The 12148-nt window shown below is 42.0% G+C and overlaps 1 protein-coding gene across 1 annotated transcript in view; it reads right to left on the reverse strand.

Annotated features, from left to right (window-relative positions):
* The window catches only part of LOC117777646 (piezo-type mechanosensitive ion channel component 2), a 62668-nt gene that overhangs the window by 10536 nt on the left and 39984 nt on the right, over nt 1-12148 (reverse strand). Inside the window, exons 22-39 of the mRNA XM_034612451.1 lie at nt 11263-11439; nt 11023-11145; nt 10279-10479; nt 9989-10193; nt 9244-9345; nt 8900-9065; nt 6770-7013; nt 6532-6655; nt 5617-5773; nt 5447-5536; nt 4339-4457; nt 3994-4062; nt 2669-2772; nt 2014-2112; nt 1263-1383; nt 1081-1155; nt 614-780; nt 183-376 (exon numbers count right to left, since the gene is read on the reverse strand). Coding sequence (XP_034468342.1) covers nt 183-376; nt 614-780; nt 1081-1155; nt 1263-1383; nt 2014-2112; nt 2669-2772; nt 3994-4062; nt 4339-4457; nt 5447-5536; nt 5617-5773; nt 6532-6655; nt 6770-7013; nt 8900-9065; nt 9244-9345; nt 9989-10193; nt 10279-10479; nt 11023-11145; nt 11263-11439 — 2537 coding nt within the window. The remainder of the gene's footprint in view (nt 1-182; nt 377-613; nt 781-1080; nt 1156-1262; nt 1384-2013; nt 2113-2668; nt 2773-3993; nt 4063-4338; nt 4458-5446; nt 5537-5616; nt 5774-6531; nt 6656-6769; nt 7014-8899; nt 9066-9243; nt 9346-9988; nt 10194-10278; nt 10480-11022; nt 11146-11262; nt 11440-12148) is intronic.

The raw sequence follows: 12148 nt of genomic DNA on the forward strand, positions 1-12148 counted from the left end.
CCTCACTTACCCCCGGGTATGGCAAGAAGATAGTTTTGATTTTTATTATTTTATTGGAAACCTGAAAAAACATCTTTGTCAGGAGGTAAAAGTTCCAGAGAGGAGAACTGCACCAGGCTAAAATCTCTCCCTGAATCTCTCCCATGCTGTGTTGCTGACGACCACGATCAGGCTCTGCGTACCTGGATATGCTGTCTCTGGAGGCCGTCGAGTCCTGGCTCTCCATGCCGTATCCTCCTCGCCTCCTCCGCACTCGGGCGGAGCCGCAGACCGACTCGTCCTCACTCAGCTGATCCATACTGGCCTGTCTGGACATGTTGAGCCTCATGGCCTTCTGGTAGTAGACGTGGATGCTCTCTCTGGACGGCACGTTACCCTGGTGAGAGGAGATGGGCTCATTCATTTCTGTGTAATTAGCTTTTAATTGATATTCAATTAAACGGTGGAAAAGAAACTAAATGTCCTTAGCTATTGCAGGTTCTGTATTTAATTATACACCAAGGAAAAAAGCTAAAATATAAATTTTGCTTCCTACTTGTGCACAAGAAAAGTGAGAGGATCAGGAAAAGTACTAAACTGAAAGTTTAAAAACTAAGCTAGAGGGTTCTTGTACCTTTTTGACCTCTCGCGTCAGCATGCAGCGCTCGATGCGCAGCACCGTGGAGATGTCGATGTACTCTCTGCACATGTCGTTCAACCACCTGGTGAAGCTGTCCACCGTCGTCTGGAAGAGGACCCACGTGAACTTTATGATGTTGAACACGCGTTTGATGATGTTGTCTGAGGGAAGTCAAACGGATTCAAATAAATGAAATCCGGGGGTTAGGGTTAGAAATCAGGTAAAATGAGCAAACTGATAATTATCATCCTGGTGAATCTGTGAAAAAGATCAACCGCCAAGGGATTTCAAAAGCGAAAGTAAAAGTCGAAAATATACAAGTACATTGGAAATGTGTGCAGTGTGTGTTTCCTTTTTCACTCATATTCAGTTTCTAAAGTGGTTTAAGACTCGGAAGAAGGAAATAAACAGGACAAAATGAGGTTTTCAACATCTCAGGATCTTCTGAGGAGGAAACCAACCTGGTCCAGCAGATTTCTTGTTGTCGTCTTTTTCTTGCCCGTCAGACGAGTCACCAACCTCTACAGCCACATGAGCTGCTGACGTACAGTAAAGAAACTTTAATATGGTTGAAAGAACACACAAACGTATTCACACTAATAATTAATATTAGGATAAGATTTCTTCTCTTGAACTTTCTTACCATCTTTCTTACTTTTCCTGCGTCTAACTCCCTTTGTGTATTTCTTCCAGAATTTGCGTTTCTCTTTTGCTCGAGCTCTGAGTGCAGCTTTAGGGTCTGTGATCCAGGCGTGGTAAAGGAACTGGAGAACAGAGGCAGCAGCGGTTTAGTACCAGTGAACGGATGTGAAGTCGCTGTGTGCGAGGGCAACAGCGAGTTCAAACAAATATTGCACCAACAAGGTATATTTTGCAAATCTGTGCCAAATCACACCTGCATTACCAGAAGAATATAATTTTAACTAAATCCAAATCTGAAAGTGTAAAAAAAAGAAAATGAATGGAACAATGACACTGTAAAAAATCTTGTGCTAAGGAAAATAGTCACTATTGTATACTGCCAATTCAATTTTCTTATGAAAGCAGGAAAACATGCATCACAACCATAGTTGTATTTACAAATAAAACCAACTGCTGAGAATCTGTCTGAGCAGCGACCACAAGATTGAGAACAAAAACAACATTGACACATTTCCAAAACATTTCAGATTAAAGCTACAAATCATGCAAACCACTTCAAACCAGCCAGTCGGACAATAACAATATACAGTAAAAAAAAAAAAAATCTCCATTCCAGATCAGATTTGATGTTTGTTTTTTTACGCAATGCAGAACAACAAAACACGAGCTGGAAAGTTCAGTCTGACGTGGCCGTTGAACGGAGCAGGCAGACGATACAGGAAACAAGCAGTGTTAGTTCTGTTGGTGAGTACCTTGCCTGCCTTCACTACATACTGCAGGACGGTTTTAGGCAGTTTAATGATAGACTTGGGCAAAGCCAGAACCGCAGACACAAACTTCCCAATAGCTCGCTACAGGGAGGCAACAGAGGGGAGAAGGTTAGTGGGAAACATGTCAAACGGTCAGAAACATCAGTGGTTACAGTGTTAGGAGACAGTGGAGGATTTACTGTGATACCATGCAGGTGAATACACACAGTCAAACATACTCTCTTTATATTAGTGTTAAAACACAAGAAATGCTGGTGAGAGTTAGTGATATGTTCTTTAAGCAGTGTTTTCAACTTTGCAATTAATGCTTTCTTTCTGTTAGTTTCTGCAACTGCGATAAAAGCGCATTTACTCTGACTTTATACTTTTACTCCACAACATTTACTGCATCTCACAGCTGCTGCTATCAGTTATAAACTATAAACTTTACTTTAAAAAACAGTAAATGCATAGGAGTAAAGGCACAATGTTTTTCACTGAAGAGATATAATAAAATGGAAATATCAATCCAAGTGTCCTTGAGTAACTAAACATGTTCATACTTCACCTCCATCCTCATCAATAACCAAAGCATGTTGCCGATTGATTAACGGAAACAGGGAGGGAATTTAAAAACTCATTTGACCCCTGGAATCACCTGAAACGCCGACTTTTTGGGAAGCTCGTCGTCTTTTTTCTCCTCCTCCTCATCTTCCTCCTCACTGTCCGTTTCAAACAAGTAATAGTCTCCACTTCTGACCACTGATGGGCAGAGGGCAAAGTCTCGTTACATTCAGTCAAACCGAGGCAGAATCATTCAGCATATTCATGGTCATAAAAAAGGCACAGTGGAGGTTCCCTGCTGAAAGAAAGATGCAGGAAAATGAAGCCACGGGACATTTAAGTCTATTTAACTTGCTGCATGTTAGTAGAAACTCATGATAGACACACACATTTAAAGAACAACCAGAGCCACGGTGAAACAGAAAGTGCAGGAGACACACAATGCATCAAAACTATCAATACAACCGATGTGACTGCGACCACAAAGCACGAGGAAGAATCATTTATTCCAGTTTACGCACAGTCGCCATTAAGCAACTTGACAGAGCAAGTGAATCCAGTGGTTAAGTGTCAGAAGCATTGGGATAGACAAGGCTGACTTATGTCCTTGAACAGAATCGCAGTGGGCTGGGGGGGTCGGGGGGGGGGGGGGGGGGGGGGGGTGGGAGGGGGTTGGATGCTGGGAAATGGAGACGAAACATCAAATGACAGAAGAGATAAAAATGGAGAAATAATTTGAAAATGTCACGTGGAGATGGAGTGAGATGTGAGACATGAGTTCAAACCAAACAGGAAACCCGCCGCAATCGCACTCTGCGCTCGTCTCTTTCCACCGGGACATGTCATTTTATGCGTTTGATCGCTGGTCGGATCGGGTTTGGATTTTTCTCTCCGGGGGGTAAAACCTGTTTGGTGATCATGTCTGCAGGCAAAGAATGAACAAGCCCTTCATCCTTTATTCCAGTACTGAGAATAAAGGCGAGTCGACTTCATATCTTTGCGTGAAAGTGTTTCACAACATAGTGATTCTCTACTGTGGGCTCTCAAGGCGATACAGGGGATTTTTCTTCTTTTTAAAAATTAAACAACGTCAAATACGAACCTCCAGACGTTAGTCACTTTCTATTTCATTATCATCTCATCGTGCCTATTTAAGGAAAACCCTGCCCGGCCCTGCAGTGATAATGACACGCACACACACAGACACACACAGACACACACACAGACACACACACAGGTAACAGGGGCCTTTAAATAGACACAGAAAACGACTAAAGTCTGGATGGCGTAAATAAGCTACTGTAGTTTGGTGCCTTCAGAGCCCAGGGGCAGTATGGGAATCCTCCGCGTTCTGGTCAAGGACACAAGGGCCAATCAGAGTGGAGGAAGAGAATGAAGAGGGTTGGTTGGTCAACCTACTGGAAGCATGGTCAACCCACGGCCTCCACCACTGCTTTTTTTTGGTCTTGGCTTTCGTTCGATGTGCCCCTAAAATTTCACAAATACATGAGTGCAACATTTTAATAAGAAAATCAGTTTTGTCTACAAACTTCAAGCCATAATTACTGTTCAATGAAGCTTCTCTTTTTTTTTTGTTTAACTGCTTATTTAAATAGTCATTACTACACAAGATGGCTGCATTCTGATGATAGTTAGCATGAAACACAGCTTACCTGACCTCTACTAAGGCATCATTTTCACCCTATGTAAACTTTTTTCTCATATGTGCTGCACAGTAAGAGGCCCTGGCAGGCTTCGTCATACCGTCGTCATCGTCCTCGGGCTGCACCAGCGTCTGTCCTTCTCCGGACTCCTGCGCCATGCTAAGCATCCTCTCCTTGCCCCGCTTAAACTTTTGCTGCCTCACTTTAATGCGCTCCATCCTGATTAGATCAGAGAGACGGTGAGAGAGACACCAAGTATCGACACAGGGGAACATCAGCGGCGGCCTAACAGACTGAGCATGAACATCTCCAGGCGTCATATGGAAATCAGTGTATGTTATGTAACGGTGGAGTGCTCATTAGGGCGGGTGAGTGGGTACTGTCTGAGTAACTCCTGAGGAACCTGTAAGTGGTGGAAATACATTGACTTTGTGTAGAATGATATACTGAGAGCCGGGCTTCCAGGAAACAATAACGACGGAGGCAGGAGCTGCTTTTAATCCGAGTTTCAAATGGATTTCTGAGTCATGTTTGCTAATAACTAACCTTAATGACTGTACTTTATTTTCATTCACCTTCCCACTGTCGTAAATACTCACTAGATTACCAGATGTGTATCGATCCTCAGTTTATAGTTCACAATAGTTGCTCTCATTGCCCCAGTTTGAGACCCTAGATATTTTTCTTCTTGTTTTCATTTTGAAAACACTCAACAGTATATTTTTGATCAGTTTATAAGACTCTGTGGTTTTTGGTCTTTTCAGGGGATTTGTTAAATATACAAAACATAACGCAAACCTTATCCTTTAAATCTAAAAGAAATGAATCGACAATTGCAAAAGTATTGCGCAGCATGGGATTTAGAATATAAAGTATTTCTGCCGCTGTGCTAAAAATGTTTATATAGTCTCAAAGAAAAAATGCCAAAATATATTAACTTTAAATTTTCTAACAAGCAAACTTCTAATCATATGTTTTAGTATTTTCGGCTTAACTTTTAAACACTAAACCTAAAGTTGCTTTACAAAATCCTGCTATTTAAACTCTGATCTAATTAAGAGGGAGATTGGACTATTTGAAAATATGTGTATGTAAATGTCTTAACCTGCAGACAGTAAACAGAAGTCAATAACTTCACATTTCAATGTCAACTTGTACACAAACCACAGCATTGTACAAACATGAGGTGAAACACGTCAGATTCTCACTGTCTTTTCAGCTGCTCCACAGATTTGCGCTCCTCCTCCAGTCGGGCTCTCACCGCCTTCACTATAGTGGCCTGGAAGAGCTCAGCTCCTCTGAATCCCACAGACACACATCAGTTACTAATCAGACACTGCAGGTGTAGGTTTGAACTTACTAATGACCTCTCACGTACCTGGATGCGAGGATCTGCGACGCTCTGATGTCGGCGACCACGTGCAGGAAGTAGTAGCTCATGAAGACTCGTCTCTGCAGCAGCAGGAAGGCGAAGCAGATACTGTCCCAGATGATCCCGGCGTCGTCTTTGGTCACCTTGCAGCGCTCATCAAAGGCTGGAACAGACGACGCAGTCATACGCCGATTTAATTCAGCATGAAACTAATGACTGTTCACACCACTGTCACTTTATTATTAGCAGGGCCAACACCAATAACCTGCAATGGGTTTGGCATCTTTAACACGCACAACAAACCAAGTCAGATTATATTATCCGATCTGGGCTGGAGACAAACCATCATAAATACAACATTAAAAAACGCCCGGCAGATGACAGGGACAAAACACACAATACAATACAGGATCGATACATGAGGAGACAAAGATGAGGCAGGTCCAGTGTTCATGAAGAAGTGAGCTGGTGGCGTTATTTGTGCAAATTCACCGTATTGATTCCCATCCAGACAAAAGGACAGTTAGAAGTTTAACGTCCTGCAGCTAAAAATCATGTCAGAACTGTGATATTGTTGATTGACATGAGCTCTGACACATGAAAGATGAAAGATTTATGAGTCTAAAAATGTAGACAGAAATCTGTGTTTGATTATGCATAAATCTAAGTGTTTCACTATATTTTGTGGTATGTTTTCCTCTAATCGATGTGGGATTAAAGTATAAAATGTGAAAAATACAACAAGAAATGTTTCTGAAAACACTCTGCTGCAAAAATCGCACCGACATGGTTTGGTGTTGCAGCCAAAATGGTGATTACTGCTCCTGTTAATACTGAAGGAAACGTCTCCTGTCGTGCCACAACATTTCCAACATAAATATCAACAAATTCTACAATACAAGATATTAAATGTTCACTTACGCAGATGTCTCTGTTCGAAGTCGGTGTCGATTTTATATTCTTTAATGGTGCAGGCCAAACTGAGCAACTGGATCAACCAGCACTGCTTTTGGAGCAGAGTGTTGATGTAGCCACAAGCCAGAATCTATGGACACAGCAAAAAAAAAAACCTTTACTGTATCCTGGAATAAATCATTTTCTGTATTATATAAAATCAAAAAGTAGGAGTTTATCGCTGATTATTTCTTCTTCAACTCACTGAAAAAACATTCTTCATGGTGATCACAAAGATGTTGTAGGCGATGAGGAAGTCCCAGTAATGCAGGATCTTTTTGATTGGCTTCAGTAGCAGGTCTCCGCCGAAGAGCAGGAAGTAGAAGCAGGCGACCAGGTATCCCATGCAGAAGACGCTGATACGCGTGGTTCCCGTGATGAAGATGATGGTGAGGACGAACCAAAACAGGTAACTGAACATGATGACCTTCAGCATGTCGAGGTAGGACCTGCAGGAAGGAGGCGAGGAAGGACAATCGTTAATTGAAATGACTAGTTGACGATTACGAATTTAAAATTCTTCATATATTATCATTTTTCAAAAGCAACCTTGGGATTCAGGGTAATTGAAATGAACATACTGTAAGTATATGGCACAGAAAGCAGGTTCCTGTAGTTAAACCTGATGAGAAGAGACTTGCACTAAGGAAGCTGATTTTATTTTTTAACAGAATATTCTTTCATTAATATATCGGCCGACACATCAGTATCAGAAAGATCTTACTCCTTTATATTATTATCGGGATCAGCCACCAAAAATCCATCATTTGACATCACACGACTGACGGAGACGTTCACGAGACGACTTCCAGGACGCCACCTGGGACCGGTGCCAGTCGAGCCTAGCTGCTAATGAGGACGCATGTTTACCACATAGTAAGAGTCAAAACAACATTTCAGTTCATTTTGTTGCTGCTCCTATAATCTGCCCCATCAATCACACTTAGTGTTTCACTTAGCGTCAGGGCTCCGGTAAGAGTCTAATCAATGAATGGGAACCCGAGCTGCAACCTGACTCCTGTCACTCAGCACATGTGCACTATGCTGCGTGTCCCGTGTGTGTCTGACATGCTAAGAACACACGGACGGATCCTGTGTTCTTCACGTGAGAGGGCGTTAACAGCGGAGGCATAGGAAGAGGTGTTGCGTTAATTTGATGGACCCGGGGAAAACATTGGGACCACAACAACAGCTGCAGTGTTTAGGAAGCAGCTCTGATGAAGTGGGTTTGGAATCAGACGACGCGTTGATGGGCCGGAATAGCTGAGTGAGTGTCCTTCTTCATCAGGGGGGAGAAAATACCTTTTCCATACATAAAAGCTATTTATTGAGTTAGAGTACAGGGCAAAAGCGTCTGAGTCGCGGAGTGACGGACAGAGTGTTTTTGTGGATTATGGATTTTCTCCCCCCCCCACCCCGTATCCGTAATTCGATCCTGGAGGGAAACGATGGAATAAGTGCAGCGCTGCCGCGGCGTGGACAGACGGGCTGCGCTGCTCGCTTTCTCTCGACGAGGCCTTGTTGATGGACACAGAGTGCGTTAATAAAAGACTTGTCCACTTTGCGCATCAAAACAGTGGAATGTGAAGAGCACATAATCAATGACTGTGGACAGGTCAGGATGCTCTCGCTGTCTCTCTAACTCGCTGCCTCTCAGAAAACCCTTCGCTTTTATTGTGCAAAGTCAGGATCAAGCTCTGGATTAAAAAAAAACTGGAGCAAAGCCACAACTGTGAATTATGCATGCGGTGGGTATTCAGTAACATCTCTCGCTGAGCGACCGTCATCTGTCTTATTTTAATATTTACCCAGGATAAGGGATTTGCTGAGTGAGTGAGTTCTTGTTCAGCGCCGCCCCACTTAGGATTTCTGCAGTTCTCACAGGTTGCAGCCAAGTTCAACAGCAGCTTTCTGCTAAGCAGCTCGACGGGAGAGACGTGGAAAGTGTCTCACTCTGAAGGTTTTTCTCAGGATCGTTACCCAACAAGTGTGTTTGCGGATTTATTTGGATCCACAAACATAATGGAGACCAGTGGTTCTCAAACTGGGGGACATCCCGACAGTAGATGCTTTTTTAAATAATGTATTGAACTTTGGCTATTTGACACTATGTTGGATTAAAAAATGTGTTGCTCTTGTCAAATGTTTTATTTGTCCTCATATATTCTAGAAAGATAGATCCACTATTTCTTTTAATTTGTTTTAGTATATTGTAGAAATCTACCACCATTAAGTATAATTTAAGTCAAGTCAAGATCCAGTGGCTCCAAAATTAAGACATCTAATAAAAAAAGGAATTTTTTACTATATACTCTTTATTTTATTTTATTGTTACCTGCTGTGGATAAAGTCAGGGACGGGGTTGTGGACGCTGAACGAGGCTGCGTCCAGGTCTCTGCAGATCTCCACGTTGTCTCCGGCCATGATGCGGACGGCCGCCTTGTTCTCGTCATCGAACACCTGCCTCTGAAGAGAGGCACACAGCAGCAGCATGAAGTCATCTGGAAAAGAGAGACAGCACTTCACTCAATCATTATGCTTTGTTCAATTCATCCCAAATCACCAATATGGCTTAACAATAACGGTACCAGTACTTCTTCCACTAAGGTAAAATATCTAAATGCTTTTCGAATACTTCTACTTCTCCCTTCAAGTGAATCTCCTGTTGGAGAAACCTACAGATGAGGAACGACGGATTGGGCTTGGAGCGGAAATCTGGGATGTAGAGCCACTTGACCACTTTGGAGTCTGTGAAAGAGCTGGGAAACCTCCAGGGGTAGTCTGAAATGAAACCACGCACCATTATCACCACGTGTAAACCACATGAAAACGACAGGTTTATTTGGGGAGTGTTTTAAAAAGGAGAGAACTGGCAATAAAAGGGTGGTAACAAAGAAAAGAAGAGAAAGTACATCGTGAAGGTTGAAGAACATGTTTACGTGATTTGTCCCGTTTCATCAAACAATGTATTTTTGTAATTATGTAAAACAAATCAAGGACCAAGATATTTAACACAGATATGCATTTTGATTTACTGCACCACTACCGCAGCTTATTGTGATGCCCAAACAAGCAGCTTAAGCTAAATTAAGTTGTTAATCATATAATAATATGAATAATAATCTAAATGAGAAGCTGATTGACAGAAATTAATGACATATCCACAACAATGTAGATGATCCATTATTCATTTGTGTCGTCTAACAAGCACAAAGGCCAGAAACATGTTGTGGGCAGCTTCTCAAATGTGAGAATTAGCTTCTTTTCTGCTTTTTACATAAAAACTTTGGCTTTAAAACAAATGATCTGACAAAACAAGCAAATTGAAGATGTCACCTTGAACTTTGGGAACTTGTAACGAGCATTTTCCATTTTTTACGATGACTGACGATACTGAAAATAATCGTTGGAGCACAGCACCAACCTTTGCAGGCTGCAGGCGGGATCCCGATGCAAACAAAGTACTGGACGGTGATCATGCAGGCCAGGAAGCAGCAGTACTTGGGCCAGATCTCCGCGATGGCTTTCCTCCGTCGCCGGTACATGACGGCTATCAGGGCGAAGCCATGAAGCATGCCGTAGAAGTCCATCCGCTGACCGATGACGTTGACCACCAGCAGAAGGCACGTCTGTGGGGCGACACACGAAGAGTGAACACACGCAGGAACGGAGACGCGACCTTTGAGCTCTTCTCTCCGCTCAGCTGTTTCCTACCTCGAGTCCAAACTTGTAGAAGAAGTAGTTGACGAAGTATTTGACGAAGCTGACGATGCCGATGTCCAGGTGCTGCCGCGTGGTGTCGTGGAAGATGATGCGAGCAGCGGGGGGCGACAGCTTGTTCCTCAGCCTGAAGTACTCCTGATGGCGGTAGATGGTCACCTCGAACGCTAAGAGAGCCAACATCAACAGGTTGTTCTGCGCAGAGACAGAGCACATTTCAATGTTTACTCTTAAGACATTTGTTTTGTTAAATATTGCAGTGTAAGATTTGTTTCTCCCACACATACACACAATCATTTACAGTATTGTACGTTTTTAAAATAGCAATAATAAGCAGTGAAGCGCAGGGAAGTAGTTAAACAGTGGACAGAGAACATGGGATGTGAAATATTGATCAATTTAGAGCATGGGAATATAGAATATTGACTTGTAAAGAAAATTAAGAGGTATTTGTAAAATGTGATGAAATATAAATGAGAGACGTGTATTTTGCGAAGTCAGATAATTATGTTGACATATTGTACAGAAAGTTAAAGGAATAAGTTGTTTTGTCATTTTATTAAATATCATGATATATATATTTTTTTTTATTATAAACACATGGAGTTGATGTTCAACAGATTTCAATTTTACATTTTAATTTAACATTTTCCGATTTTATCTCATTAACATTTTCGTGTATTACCAAGAATATTTAAAACATTTTCTACAGTTTTTTCCCCCCCCACTCCTCCTCACCCTGAGGTATCCCAGCAGGTCATCAGATTTGTCCAGTCCCACCCAGTTGGCCGGATCCACAGGTCCCTCATACAGCAGAGATGTCTGCAGCTCAGTCTTCTGGACGCTGGAGTACATCTCCGACTGTGGACGGAAATTCAACATTTAGATAAACACTCTTCTGAAATATGTACTAATGAACAGTGTGTGTACAGCAGCTCACACAACCCGGGGATGCGAAAAACATTGACATATATTTACCACAGAGCAGTTCGCGGAGTAGCCTAGGGGTTTTATGAACTTCAGCTGGTACAACATTTTACACACGATGATGACACACGTCCACACGCTGCAGACGCTGGAGGCGAGCGGCCGATACTGACTGAACGGCAGCGCGAAGGCCCAAGACGCCAGGAACACGTAATTGAACAAAGACACCTGCACAGGAGACGAGACAAAACCAGCTCATATTCTCATAGTCTTACTACTACTGGCAGAAATAAGGTTTCTTCATTGTACAACTTCTTTTAAAGCACAATTAAAATATACTTTTAAGAGTTATTTGAAGAAGGAGAGGGGGATAAAAGTAGTAAAAGAGTAATGTGAGGCAATTCAAATACATAAAAATTCACATAAAACCGAGGGTCAAGGACTATAAATAAAAGATTATTACATTACATAAATTCAACTCAATAAAAGTACATTTTAATAAGAATCTAACAGAGTAAGTGTGAGGAGCTTATCCAGGGTAAACCACTCTCCAAACTTTTACTACTTTTATTTCCATCCGGTAACTCTAACTGTCCGTCCCCATGAGCCCACGTTATTATCTGGCTGCTCTGGTGGGAAACAGAGAATCCGGCTTGATTTCCTGTTGGTTCAGAGTTCAATTTTATACGTCTTAAACGTCACATTTTAAACAGAGGACAATAACTTGTCGACGGCCCTTTAAAATACTGAATCTAATCAAAACCGTGACTCACAAGTCTGCAGGTTTTAATTTAACAACTTTAAACTCTGAACATTTTACAATGACAGAAAAACACCTTTCATTTTCCGGGCAAACATAATCTTCAAGCAAACGCAGACAAAGACAAGCGCGTCACTCCTGTACATACAAAATAAAGATGAAGGACAAATGAGGGAT

Source organism: Hippoglossus hippoglossus, chromosome 17 (genome assembly GCF_009819705.1).
Source record: "Hippoglossus hippoglossus isolate fHipHip1 chromosome 17, fHipHip1.pri, whole genome shotgun sequence".
Taxonomy (NCBI): Eukaryota; Metazoa; Chordata; class Actinopteri; order Pleuronectiformes; family Pleuronectidae; genus Hippoglossus; species Hippoglossus hippoglossus.